Source organism: Teleopsis dalmanni, chromosome 1, assembly GCF_002237135.1.
Source record: "Teleopsis dalmanni isolate 2A chromosome 1, ASM223713v2, whole genome shotgun sequence".
Taxonomy (NCBI): Eukaryota; Metazoa; Arthropoda; class Insecta; order Diptera; family Diopsidae; genus Teleopsis; species Teleopsis dalmanni.
Genome location: NC_051846.1, coordinates 209,572,683 through 209,585,716, shown reverse-complemented (window position 1 = coordinate 209,585,716; position 13,034 = coordinate 209,572,683). Strand labels below are relative to the sequence as shown.

General features: G+C 29.3%; 5 protein-coding genes across 6 annotated transcripts; 3 read left to right on the top strand and 2 right to left on the bottom strand.

The window, feature by feature from the left end:
- The first annotated feature begins 719 nt into the window (after positions 1–719).
- Positions 720–3,233, top strand: LOC119671666 (ribosomal RNA processing protein 1 homolog). The gene has a single exon (XM_038082409.1). The coding sequence runs from the start codon at positions 1,007–1,009 to the stop codon at positions 3,155–3,157; it is 2,151 nt and encodes a 716-aa protein (XP_037938337.1). The 5' UTR covers positions 720–1,006; the 3' UTR covers positions 3,158–3,233.
- Positions 3,234–3,540: 307 nt separating this feature from the next.
- LOC119671663 (mRNA cap guanine-N7 methyltransferase) lies at positions 3,541–5,258 on the bottom strand. Its single transcript, XM_038082405.1, has 4 exons — positions 4,770–5,258; positions 4,098–4,717; positions 3,897–4,046; positions 3,541–3,841 (listed from the first exon to the last, which is right to left on the bottom strand). The coding sequence occupies exons 1-4, from the start codon at positions 5,105–5,107 to the stop codon at positions 3,762–3,764; spliced, it is 1,188 nt and encodes a 395-aa protein (XP_037938333.1). The 5' UTR covers positions 5,108–5,258; the 3' UTR covers positions 3,541–3,761.
- Positions 5,259–5,613: 355 nt separating this feature from the next.
- Positions 5,614–7,632, top strand: LOC119671664 (peptidoglycan-recognition protein LE). Its single transcript, XM_038082406.1, has 6 exons — positions 5,614–6,158; positions 6,221–6,457; positions 6,515–6,628; positions 6,695–6,759; positions 6,822–7,036; positions 7,098–7,632. Exons 1-6 carry the CDS (start codon positions 5,927–5,929, stop codon positions 7,237–7,239), a joined length of 1,005 nt encoding a protein of 334 aa, XP_037938334.1. The 5' UTR covers positions 5,614–5,926; the 3' UTR covers positions 7,240–7,632.
- Positions 7,633–7,829: 197 nt separating this feature from the next.
- Positions 7,830–8,817, bottom strand: LOC119671665 (protein stunted-like). Of its 2 annotated transcripts, XM_038082408.1 has the most exons (4): positions 8,678–8,817; positions 8,432–8,562; positions 8,195–8,239; positions 7,830–7,936 (listed from the first exon to the last, which is right to left on the bottom strand). In XM_038082408.1, the coding sequence occupies exons 1-3, from the start codon at positions 8,707–8,709 to the stop codon at positions 8,229–8,231; spliced, it is 174 nt and encodes a 57-aa protein (XP_037938336.1). In that variant the 5' UTR covers positions 8,710–8,817; the 3' UTR covers positions 7,830–7,936; positions 8,195–8,228. The 2 variants fall into 2 exon arrangements, with proteins under 2 accessions (XP_037938336.1, XP_037938335.1); XM_038082407.1 differs by lacking the exon at positions 8,195–8,239 and having other exon boundaries at positions 7,833–7,936.
- Positions 8,818–11,847: 3,030 nt separating this feature from the next.
- On the top strand, positions 11,848–12,730 carry LOC119675246. Its single transcript, XM_038086436.1, has 4 exons — positions 11,848–11,905; positions 11,967–12,332; positions 12,417–12,571; positions 12,640–12,730. The coding sequence occupies exons 1-3, from the start codon at positions 11,852–11,854 to the stop codon at positions 12,567–12,569; spliced, it is 573 nt and encodes a 190-aa protein (XP_037942364.1). The 5' UTR covers positions 11,848–11,851; the 3' UTR covers positions 12,570–12,571; positions 12,640–12,730.
- The last annotated feature ends 304 nt before the right edge of the window (positions 12,731–13,034 follow it).

Sequence of the window (13,034 nt, the reverse complement as noted above, 5' to 3'; positions counted from 1 at the left end):
TGCCGAAAGCATCTAATATCAAATAACATAACTTTTTTTTTAAATATAATTATATAACTTAGCAGTTTACTACCAGATTCGATGTTATTTACTAAATACAGATCTTAAGCATATATATTTTTTATAAATATGACTGATAAACATATTTGTGCTTTAACACTCAGAATTTTATTCTTACACCATGTAGTATAAAGACAAAATTTATATAAACGATTTAAGCACCTAAATTGTTATTTAATGACTTATACATTGCAGCATTCTAAAGTTGTTGTTAAATCTGTAAGTTGAAAACATAGACGTAGTGGTTTATTTATATAGCATACGTTACTGTTATTTTGATAGTAATTTTGTTCGTTCATATCTTTTCGTTATAATTCCAAGTTGAGGTGGTAATCCGATTACATTTAAAAATCTGACAGCTTAAATTAGAATTGAATTGCAAAACAATCATAGAATCAGGTTTATATTAAATTTGTTATACACAATTCTATAATTGTGCAGCGATATTGTGAATAATTTTATTAACTAAACCAAAACAATTGAAAATATTGCTAAACCATTTGGCATTTTCATTTGCGGACCCAACTATAAAAATATTTAAAAAACAAAATAAAGGTAAAATTATGATTTGCTATGTGAATCAAAGCAAGCGTTGTATACATGCTATACGAAATTATATATTTACATATCAAAATATGATTTCGTGGTGATTTTAATTTTAACGTTAAGCTTTTTTGTCTTTTAGCATATATAATTTTCACAAAAAACATATAAGTTGTTGCTACTTTATGACTAGTAGTTTGTATACATGAACATTGCCTCAATAGCTACAAACAAATTTGTTAGAGTTTTTTATTTCAGAATGCAACCATGTAAATAGTCGTCTCAGATCTGTCACCTAGTGTCAAAATTCCTTGACTCCTTTTTGTCAGCACGTGTGTGTAGATACAAAACTAGTGTACATAGAGATTAAAAGAAAATTTAGTAATTTGTAATTAAAAACGTTATGGTTAGCATGAATTTTGTGAAGAAAGCGCGCAAGCTTTCGGATCCGGATATTGCAGTTGATCAAAATGCGGATGAAGAGAGTAAAGAGGTCTCAATTATAGCGAAGGAAATAAGAATAGTTAAGGCGTTAGCTTGTAATGATTTAAATAAACGCTGCCGACAACTTAAAATATTAAGAAATTGGATGCAGTTAAGACATGGCGGTTCCGTTGCTTTTGGCGAAGAAGATTTTTTACGTATATGGAAAGGTCTTTATTATATGTTTTGGCTATCAGATAAGCCATTAGTACAAGAAGATTTAGCGGAGCGCTTTGGACGGCTGCTTAATTGTTTTAGTGATGATGTTGGTAGCAGTATTAATTTCTTTGGAGCATTTTTAAAAACGATGTGCCAACAGTGGTTTGGTATAGATCAGTGGCGTTTGGATAAATATCTTATGCTGGTACGTCGCATGCTACGATACATGTTGCAAGTGATAAATAACGCCGGTTGGTCAGAAGATAAAATACAAATTTTTAATGACCACATAAGCTTAACTGTCTTATCGGAACATGCTACTACGACTGGATTAACTATGCATTTAATGGATATATTCTTTGAAGAGTTGGCTAAAGTTTCTGCAGGTAATATTGAAGCTCCTATGGTTGGAGCATTTGCCAAACCATTCATTAAATTTATGGGTACCCAACGTGACAGTAAATTGGTTTCTCATTGCCGTAAGCAAGTTTTCTATCATTTATTATATCAAAGTAATTTAGGTCGAGAATACACTGAAAAATATAATGCTTGGCGAGATATGGGTTTTCCAACTACAAAAATAGATGATTTAGAGCCAGTTAATCAAGATTGTGTTGATGATGATAATGAAGAGTCTATGGATCATGACGAAGATAGTACTGATAAACATTTAGATCCACGTGCTGGAAAAGTGGATATATTTATGCCTGAATTGCCGCTAGATGCGAAAATATTAATAACAGAGCTAGAAAAGTATGTGTGTAAGGAAGACATCAATAATAAGCGCCGGAAAATGCTGAAAAATTTACTGGAAGTTTTCAGGCAATATGAAAATGGAATATTCGCTCTAGGTGTTAAAACGATTCCACGATTTTTGCTCAATGTAGATAAACCTACTATTGAAGACAAAGTGGATCAACTCGAAAATATGGAAAACGAAGTGTTTGGTACCGGAAGAAAACTAAAGCAGCTTAATAAACGAAAAAGGCGTAAATTATTGAAGTCACTAAATTTAGACAACGTTGATGAGAATAATTTTGATGATGTAATTGAGAAAGCCATACCAAAAAAAAGTACTAAAGTAATTAAGAAAAAGGCACAGCTAACAATGATGAACAACTGGATAGAAGAAGACATTGATGTTGACATTTCAGCAAAAAAAGAAAAAAGTAAGAAAAATACCGAACGCAAAATCGTCAAGCAAAAAAATTCAAAAAAGTCTAAAAGTGAAGCTAGTGAAGATGAACCGGCAAACAAAATAAGAAAAACCCAATCCTCAGATGGTGTATGTGATTTACAGCCTATCGTGGATTCTGATAAACCCATCTCTCCAGCAGTAGCGCAAAGTAAAAAATCAGTTAATACAAAAACAATATCACAATCGAAACCATTAATAACAGCTAAAACTGTGAGTCAGGATGTAGATCAAAATAAAAAAATTAAAGAAACAAAAATCTTATCAAAGACAACACAAGAAGAAACAAATTCACCATCTATTTCCAAAACTAATAAAGAAAAATCAATTAGTGAGTGGGATAAACCCTTGAAAAAAGGCGAAGTAGACTATTTTATACCATCACGTAAAATTCAAGTCAAAAACGCAAATTCAAGTTTGGTTCGAAATCCTTTAGCAAAGAACTCGGGAACAAGTACACCCAAGCAACTTAATAAAACTTCTTCACTTTCTACTCCGTCTTCAGGCAGTGCCAAACGAGTTAAAATAGCGCTTAAACACAATACGAGCCAAAATCCCAGCGAATATTTAAAACAAATTAGAAATTCTCCAAATCTTCCCTTTGATGCAGATAAAAAACCTGGCAAGGGGCTTCTAAAACCTAATCTAATGCCGAGTCCCATAAATCCATTTTATAAAAAAAAACTGGGACTAAATTGGCTAAATGATACATTATAAAATATTTAATAATTAAGTATTGTAAATTTTTAAAAAATCAAACCTAAACTTTTGAATTTCACAATAAAATTTAAAAAAAACTATAAATATAATAGAATTTATTTGTCTGAATATAGATTGTATATATCTGATTTATTCGTGGTTATATGAGCATTCTACATTTTTCTGGAAAACGAGGGATTTTTACTAGTTATTAAAACTAATGCCTTATTTACTTTGGAAAGAAAAGTACAAGTCAAGTCATTAAACGTAGCGTATTATTTTAAGAAAGTCCTCACTGTTTCAAATAATTATCTGGTAATAAATTTATATACTCAAAAGCGATGTGCACTTTGGTGTTTAAAACAAATTCTTAAAATCTAACAAAAAAAGAAAAAAAAAAACGGATTTGCCGGTATACATGCTTCACATTAACCATGTTGTTTATGTAAGTTATCGATTTTAATACAAAGTAAATGTGTTGTATATTATCAAGTTATATAAATTGTTTTAATATAATTAGAAGTCAGTACGTGCACAAACAAATCTTAATTAAAACCGCTATCCAAAATGTTTTTTAAGCTAAAAAATTTAGTTATTAAAATTAGTTATTAACTCCGTCAGTTTAGTCAAATTCGAATACTGGCTTTCCCTCGGAGTCCCAAGTATTCTTACATTTTTTGAAGGCACAAACTAAATAAAGCGCTGAAAGAAAAAACGCCGTTAAAATATGTTTAACATTTATATATTCTATAATTACTTGTAGCTTCCCATTCAGACTTCGAAAGTGTACCATATGGTCGCCCAACATTACCTTTGACTTGAGCGCGAACGTGTGCATACTCTGTGCTATTACATCGATTTGGATACACAGTCTCAAAGCCACCCATTCGTTGTAGTAACGTACGACCTACACAATGTTATAAACGAATGCTCTGGATTAATTAAAAAAATCACTGACCTTTGTCTATGCATTCTTTGTAGTAATCTGCGAAAGGAACTTTGCGCTCCAATTTCAATCCATGCTTTCGACATAACTCTGTTAATGTTGGAAAGTGAACCAAGAATTCAGGACAGTCAACAACATTCTCCAAATGAAATTGATATTTTGCACCAAATAGTGGCGGCGGATTTGTGTCACATACAAAGTCAATTTTGTAAACTTCATTACCAAAACTGCGACTGTTATCCGATTCTTTTAGACGACGCATTATTTCATTTGCATCTGGCATTGTGGCAATAAAATAGCCTCCTGGCTGTAGACATTCAGCAGCATTGCGCACCATGCAATCCGCTTGTGATAACGATTCAAACGAATAATGAAATGCGAACTGACATGATACCAGATTTAATTTTAAAGATTTATCCATATATCGCTCACGTAGTCGCACTAAAGTTGAATCACAGGAAAAAAATTCAGCAGTGAAAGTGTGAACGTACTTTGAATGTTTAGCGCGATCTAGTAATTGCTGATAACGATTTTTACATTGATCAACAGAAACCTCAGCAATGTCTGTGCATATTAAATGACTGATTAATGCTTTTTCCCATTTTAAAAGATCCCCACCTTTGCCGCAACACCTGCAATTATATTTATTTAAAACTTATTTATGTTAAAAGTTGAATATCTTACATATCTAGCACACGCATGGGATCGCCAATGCGCGAAACTGATTTGATTTTTGCCATATACTCATTAATTAATTGCGTTTTTATCCAATTATTAAAGTTTCGTAAGTGCACAATGCGCGACGATAAACGTTCATGACGATTAGTCTCCTTCAACTCATTGTAATGCGATGCAACGACACGACTGTGGCTATTAATTGGAGCACTTCCACACTCTTTTTCACCTTCTTCTGAATGATATTCATTAGTGCTGCTGTCTTCTTTTAATTGTTCGGGTTCAATACGTACTAACTTTGTAGGTTGTATGTCTGTATCATCATTTTCAACTTTCCTCTTCATCATCTTTATTGCTGATTGAATTAAAAAAAAATTGCTTCAAAAAACAACAATGGCATCTGATTATCAATTTCCAGGAATGTGTCTATTCACCACAAAGACAAATGTCATATTTGAGTTATTTTGATTTTCACCTAAAAAAGTCACAATAACTACTAAAATCCATAGTCAAATAATATCTTTCAAAGTGGTACTTTCTAGGTCCATAATACATTTCTTGAACTTCAACATCTGATCTTCATATAACAATAAATTATTTTATTTCCTTTTAGCACATGAGTTCATAAAAATTTAGTAATTTCTCAATATCACGTTTAAAAATTGGGATAGAAGAAAATAAGTATATATAGTTTAAAAACAAGATATAAGTTATTTATTTTCATTTTTGATTTAAAATCAATATGTTCTGGATATGTTTTCCAGAGTAGTCTTCCGATCCAGCAGTAGAAAACTGGCTACCAGAATTTTAATTTCTGTCAATTTATTGTGAATAGTTACACTCTTTGTTTAATTGTTCAGATCAGTTCTATTGTGAAACATTCAAGTTAATCATAGGGTTGAGCCAGGTTTATGGGGTTTTTATTTCGTGATCGCCTCTAAGATTTATTAAAATTGCAAAAGCTAATATCGAATATTGTTGCAACAATTTATTTGTCAAAAAAGTAAAACAAAAATTAAGAAAAAAAATTTATGAAAGTGCGTAACGTTCACAACAATCCGCATTTAACTTGCTCAGTGCGATAAGATAATATTTTAATAATATTTATTTTGCGTTATAACTGATAAAAAAAATCAATTGGATTTAACGAATAGTGCTATCGAAATATGTTGCAAAACGGTACAGAAGCAAAACAGTATGCTAATCAAGAAAAATATGAGGCGACTAGAAGTTGGATAGAAAGTCAAGATTTGCACAGTGAACAAATTGTCGAATCGGATCTAGAATCTTTGGCACAGTCGTCAGTAGTTGACAGCAGTGATAGCGAATATGACACACAAACAGAAACAGATCTTGAAGATGCAGCAGTAACTACCATGAAACTGGGCATGCAAGTTGGTAGGTGTAATACTGTTTTATGTTAATATTTCTTTGTCTTATGTAAATACTTATATTTTAAGGAGACCAATCTGATGTTTTTCAAATCACTGAAAGCATTAAAGAGTTGTTTAATAGCATAAATAGTGTTCAAACTGTGGGTAACGTAAAGATTGAAAATTCAACAGGTGTGCACATTGGTAATATAACGAACATTAATGGCAATATCCAAATAATACAAGCACAAAAACCACAAGTAAAACGAACAAAAATCAAACCAAAGTCTAACAACACAGCAGATGCCTTTAACGAACAAACAAGTAAGATTTCAACAATCTCACTACTATACAACCATGAATATAAAATTGTTTTCACAGAATTCAAAATACCAAAGACCATATGTAGCATTGTTCCCAGGCACTCTTGGTTAGCACAAATGCCTATGACAGACAATGAATACTTAACTGGACCAGTAGAATATGTGGTTATATGTAAGTTGATTGGTATGAATATTAATTTAAATATATTATTTTAACGGTTTTTTCTATTATACATAGTACACACAGCTACCGAGAGTTCGGTAAAACAAGCTATAAATAAAAGAATAATACGAGATATACAGGTAAGTACCAATATGAAAATAAATAAAATTGAATAACTCTAATGTTGAAAACTATTTCGTAGTGTTTTCATATTGAATCTCGTGGATGGGATGACATAGCATACAACTTTTTAATTGGATGTGATGGCTTAGCGTATGAAGGTCGTGGTTGGGGTGTTGTTGGAGCTCACACAATGGGCTATAACGCTTACTCATTAGGCATATCTTTCATTGGCTGTTTCATGCGTGAATTGCCTACTGATAATGCCCTTAATACCTGCAAAAATTTACTAAAAAAGTAAGATTTATTTAATTTTTATTGATGCAGATTTTGTAATGAATTGTTTGTTTTAATATAGAGGCGTTGAAGAAGGTCATTTATCTGCAAAATATAAACTCATATGTCATTGTCAGTGTACATCAACAGAAAGCCCAGGACGTAAACTTTATGAAGAAATACAAAAATGGGAGCACTTTTATAAAATCGAAGACGAAGAGTGAATATATTTTGGTGTTGTGTTAGTCATTAAGAATGCCATATGATTGCCCTTATTAGCGTTATTGATTTCGGATTAGTATAATTTTGAAATATGTATACAATACCAGTTTATTATTTTGTCGACAAAATATTTATGAAAGTCTTATGCTTATCATTTGTTCAACAAAACAGAATTATGCATTAACTCAATCCAAATTTCTAAATATTTTTTTCATACATTTTGGAAATATGAGCATTTGTAATTATATGCTATACTTATATAGCGCAATCGGTTTATTGTTAATATTGTGTTGAGATTATTTTTAGTAAAATACGAATCAAATATTGTGTTATTGCACCAAAAGAGTCAGGAAAATCTTGACTATAAAATTGTAATTAAATTAATAATACATAATTAATTTGATTTGAAGCAATTAAATGTAGTAACAAATTTATTGCACTTAAAAATTTATATATTTTCAGGTAGCACGTTTTTCTAAATTCTGCTTTTTTTGTTGCAGTATTAGTTTTACTATTTTATTATCGTTTTTGTGATTATACATTAAATGTTATAACTACTTTTTAAAATAAATTTTTTACAATAAAACAATTGTTTGGTTTAATTCATTTTATTTTAAATCTATTTGAAAGGTATTTAAAATTATGAATATTATTGATTATAATCATAAAGCCAAATTTAGGCGCTGGACTGCGAACGAGCTGAAAAGTAGAAAAAACAAAAATTAATGACAATAAAGACATGTGAAACGTATACATAATAAGAAGTGTTAAAGAAAAACTTAAAAATTAATGTATTAAAAAAAACTTCTTTTTGATTTCTGGACTCATTGTTAGATAAGTAGAATGCCTGGTTTGCTTAGTAATTTAACAGACAATAACAAATATTTAGGATATTTTTGTTAAGTATTAAAAGGGATTTTTGAAGTTTGCGTTTTGGTGCAAGCACATTAAACTTACTCCCACTGAAGTTTATGTAGAATATATAAATTAACTACTTCTCATCTGTAAATTGATTATAAAAATAATAATAGTAATAAATGGTATAGATTAAAAATATACTTTTTCGACTTGAAATATCTTATGTGATAGAAAAATAATTTTAAATTAAGATCACTATTTTATACTGAAAACGTCCTTTGTTTCTCATCCGAAAACTTTTTCTTTTTCTATCACATAACTTCTCGTGATACTTACGTGCTGGTTTACCATTGAGCCAAGGTGTGAATTTAACATGGCTTTCGTTCCTTTTGGCTGCTTCAGCACGCAATTCGGTTTTGAGGGCTTCACGTACAACGCGGGCACAAATATTAGAATATTGAATGTAGCTGAAAATTTGATTGTAAATTTAAAAATTTTCTTAAGCGACTTTGGAACAAATTACGTAATGGTTTCAAAACACTACAGAGCAATTAAATCTTACAGTTTAGTCTTAAAACTTACGTTAAACCAGCTGCTCTCCACGCTTGAGTCATTTTGCAATTTTTTTATATATAATTTGAATAAATTTATGTATTTAGCAAAATAACCAAATACTCTAATGTCGTGCAAAGATGTCGTACGAAAATCCACACCGATTGCTGATTGAAATTAGCTGTCAAGGGGCTGTCAACTTGGCAGCACTAAAATTATTTTGCGTTTACTGTCAACGTTCGTAACTGGTTACGTATTGGATAGTTACTACAATTGAAAGAAATCAAATGAACATTTTAAAGCATGAAAATAAAATTCTTTGGGTAATTATGTTTGTTAGAACTAATAACATATATAAATATATAAAAAGAAATTCAATAATATCAATAAGAACATTATTCTATTTCCTCATATAAAAAATTATTACGTAGTTAACGTAGCGTATAACGTAATAATAACGTAATAAAAAAATTATTACGTGTTAACGTAGTGTATAACGTAATAATATATCCGAAAATGATTTTAATATAGGATTACATATCTCTATAATATCATTATGTAGATTTCCGTATTTATTTGTAGTTAAAATAGTTTAAAAGTTGCTTGCATTTAATTATTTTCTAAAAAGTAACAAGGAATATGAGAATGTTAGACCATACGGTTATTTCGTACAGTACAAAACTAAGTAGAAAAAAAAACAAGTCCGATTGGAAAACTGTCGAATAGTTATATTACTTTGTATAACTATACTATTGAATTATAAACAAAAAAATCTTTAGTTATAAAATTATAGAAAAATATAAATAAAATCTAAAATTTAAAATTTAAATTTTAATTTTAACAGAACAATAATTATTGCTTAATATTTGTTAATTGCTATAACGTTTAAGTGTGGTTATTAGTTTTATTAAACTTAACATATTAAACTATATTGAACATATACAAAATTTCATGTCATCTGTCTATTTATTATATATTTAAAAATCATTTCAAATTGATATGACAGTGTATATTTTAAAAATAGAAGAACATAACAAGATGACATGAGAAAAACGTTTTGTTAAAAAATTGAAATTCAATAGATATTTAAACCGTAATGGTATAAAAAAGATTAGCTGGTTTAGATATGTGATCAAAAAGAATGGTTTGTATAAAAATGGTTATACAAGTTTTAAATACGATCCACATGAAGAAGATTATATAGTGATTAATTATATATATTATATATATGATTAATGCTACGAAGACCACAGCACACAGGAATCAGGTGCAACTCATATGTAATAATTAAGATATAAAAAAAAACAACTAAAAAAGATATAGTATGATTTCATTGAATCAAATGTTAGTCCATTATTGAAATAAAAGTGAAATGATCCTTTTTGGTAATATATTGTAGAAAAATATCTCTTGAAGCAAGATAATATTTTTGAACAATTAACTGAAATTTGACTCACTGTGTGAGTAAATCACCAAATAAAATTTTATCACATAATTTTTGTAGGATTAACAGATTTTTAGAATAAGACAGTTGGTATTATGATTATTTTGATGCACACGCTTATTTTACTATAAGTATTTGTTCAGAAATTTTAAGACTATAAGTAGCTGGTGTTAGTTTGGTCTCTTATTTAATCCTATCGCAATCTTATCTATTCAGATTAATTTAAAAAAAGTAAATACCTGTTGCCATGAGTCAAATGAGCAGACGAGGTCAAGATTATGCTAATTTCGTAGTCCAGAATTTTGCAACAGTGTTTCCGCCACCTTTCATATAAATCATAGCACTCTTAAAAGTACGATTGCTTTATATTAGACTTTTTTAATTCTTAAAATTATTAAATGCTTTGCAAATATAAAGGAATTGTTTTCGTTTGTGTATTTACTCTATAAAATAAATAAATTTTCGCAGAAAAAGAGGATTTATCTTGTTTTCTGGTTGTTGATTTCAAAATGATTTATGGTTTTAACATTTTTTATCAAAGGAATTGGCCTAATGTAAACGGTGTTGAAGCAATTCGTAAAGATAATTTAATGTTAATCTTAGAATTACTAATTACTTTAATTTTTAATTAGTCATGTAACTCATTTTTAAATGTAACGATGGGCTCAATAAATTTTCAGTACATAAGTTTGTATGTGTAGTACGTAAGTTATTTCATGACGTCATATTGTACGAATATTGTAAGAATTAGACCAGGTTTGCTATTTACTTGGTGTTTACTTTTAATTGGCCAGAAGAAATCAGCATGTCTGCTTTGGAAAATTCATCTTATTTAAGTTGCTCGAGATATTTTTCTGACCAGGTATCTATATGAGTTCAAAACTGAAAAGCATAACTAATTCGCTGAGAGAAGATTTTATTGTAAGAAATTCTCTATAATATAGTATTCGAGTATGCAGGTTTGAAGTTATTGTTCAGATTCAAAAGTTTCTTAAGACAATTTCTTATACCCAATCAATTCACGTATAGATATCCATTTTGTATTGTGTTTACTGATAGATCACTTTCGGTAAGGAAAGTCTTTCACAGCTGCTTTGTCCTTGTTCAGGACAATGCAGGCACTATGTAGGCTGCATATGCGAAGATCTGACTTTTTAGAGCATCTTAGACTTTCTATCACAGATCATCTTAGGCTTGGGCTTACGATAAAGGACAGATAATAGACAGCAGATAAGGATTAAGGATAGAATGATAAATAGAAGACTTAAGTTTTCTATTTAAATACAATTATTAATATTAAAATTCGACCTTTGCTGAATAAATCATTCAAAACTTTTTCATTACACTTCGCTTCAATTGGATCGATTATAATTATATAGCACTAAATTATACAGGCATACTCTATTATACATTATTCGTTATTTTATTTAAATTTAATTGACAGAATTTAATTAATTATAAGTGCTTTGAATATTGTTCATATTGTCTGTGATGTATTAAATATTTTTTTGATAAGAAAGCGAAGTGTTAATTTATTATCAAATAGAAATGATTTACATGCTAAACTAATTAAAGCAATTAAATGACAAGTAATTAAAAATAGTTTAAATGTAATTAATAACGATTTGTATTTGAAGTAGTTGCCGATAAAATGGTTCATATTATTAACAATAATTAAAATTATCAAAAAAAAGTAATATAATAAACTATAAATTTAGTCCAATTTTGCCGTTTAAGTTTAGTTATAATTGGAACCCGAAATGCTTAACTGGCTTTGCATTTTTCTTGTAATTTTTATTTCCCATCAAATTAACGTAAGTGGAAGTCTATAATTTGTACAAAATTTTTAAAATATTGAATTCTGATTTTTTAAAGGCAACTGACTATGAAATTATAGGCGATGACAGCTGTTTCTTCACACGCTGTAGCAAGGAGGATAATAAAGGAAATGTAGACATCATGACAATCCTTGATGTTAGCAATCTAAAGCACGAATATAGCGATGATCTTGAAACTGTACGTACAAATGGTAAAATTATGGTGAAAGGTAATATGCCAAAAAATGTACCAATAAGAGTTGAGTTGGAACTTTTACGTTGGCAGCATGGACAATGGGTCGAGACGTCCATTTCAATAAGACGTAATGATTTTTGTAAGTCTGTTTTTGATCCAACCGAAATTTGGTATGACTATATGAATAACCTAGCTAAAAATGATCGCGACTGTCCTCCCAAAAAAGGAGTAAGTGTATCATATTTACAAAAACATTATTTAAGTCTTTTACTTATACTTATAGTTATGCATTTTCATATAATTTTCTTTTAGAAAGCTTACCTATTGAAAAATGTTCTTAATAGAGTTATTGTAAAGAATGTACCAATGGCTGCCTTTCCAGGTCAATACAAAGCGATTATGCATTTGATAAGCGGCAATTTCTCCACTTGCATTTCGTCACGAATGCATTTAAATCGAAAATAATTGTGAGATAATTACTAATTACTCAAAATTTAAATTCAAATTTATATTAATTTTTATATATATATTTCAGCAATTCTTTAAAATCTTTAATGTGTCCTTACTCGGCTTATGAAAAGTGTACGTGTGCATCTACCAAAAACATGAAATGATTTAAAGAGAAAACACAAATTTAAGTTAAAATTGCAAAAATAAATATTTTTTGCTATGAATTAATTTTTTAAAAAAATATATATAAACAGCATTAAAAAAGCAGCAACAAAATTTATTGTATGTACTCTTGAACCAGATTTGATAAGCCATTAAAGTAGGTAGCTCGAGCAAATGAGCAACAATCTTCGCATCAACAAACGTCCAGATTTTAAAAGTTTTATTTAACGTTGAGCTTGTGACAAAAATGTACTTACGTAAAAAGCATCGTATTATTTTGTTTGAACATTAATTGCGATTTATTTTTAAACAATCCAT

Excerpts from the sequence above, each read along its gene's own strand:
- LOC119671666 (XM_038082409.1), top strand. The coding sequence starts at position 1,007 with ATGGTTAGCATGAATTTTGTGAAGAAAGCGCGCAAGCTTTCGGATCCG.
- LOC119671663 (XM_038082405.1), bottom strand. The coding sequence starts at position 5,107 with ATGATGAAGAGGAAAGTTGAAAATGATGATACAGACATACAACCTACA. Across the intron at positions 4,718-4,769 it reads CCCATGCGTGTGCTAGATAT|GTGTTGCGGCAAAGGTGGGG; the intron begins GTAAGATATTCA and ends ATATAATTGCAG. Across the intron at positions 4,047-4,097 it reads CAAAGAATGCATAGACAAAG|GTCGTACGTTACTACAACGA; the intron begins GTCAGTGATTTT and ends AACATTGTGTAG.
- LOC119671664 (XM_038082406.1), top strand. The coding sequence starts at position 5,927 with ATGTTGCAAAACGGTACAGAAGCAAAACAGTATGCTAATCAAGAAAAA. Across the intron at positions 6,159-6,220 it reads GAAACTGGGCATGCAAGTTG|GAGACCAATCTGATGTTTTT; the intron begins GTAGGTGTAATA and ends TTATATTTTAAG. Across the intron at positions 6,760-6,821 it reads GAATAATACGAGATATACAG|TGTTTTCATATTGAATCTCG; the intron begins GTAAGTACCAAT and ends ACTATTTCGTAG.
- LOC119671665 (XM_038082407.1), bottom strand. The coding sequence starts at position 8,709 with ATGACTCAAGCGTGGAGAGCAGCTGGTTTAAC. Across the intron at positions 8,563-8,677 it reads TGGAGAGCAGCTGGTTTAAC|CTACATTCAATATTCTAATA; the intron begins GTAAGTTTTAAG and ends TCAAATTTTCAG. Across the intron at positions 7,937-8,431 it reads GCTCAATGGTAAACCAGCAC|CTCGTTCGCAGTCCAGCGCC; the intron begins GTAAGTATCACG and ends TCTACTTTTCAG.
- LOC119675246 (XM_038086436.1), top strand. The coding sequence starts at position 11,852 with ATGCTTAACTGGCTTTGCATTTTTCTTGTAATTTTTATTTCCCATCAA. Across the intron at positions 11,906-11,966 it reads TTATTTCCCATCAAATTAAC|GCAACTGACTATGAAATTAT; the intron begins GTAAGTGGAAGT and ends GATTTTTTAAAG. Across the intron at positions 12,333-12,416 it reads ACTGTCCTCCCAAAAAAGGA|AAAGCTTACCTATTGAAAAA; the intron begins GTAAGTGTATCA and ends ATTTTCTTTTAG.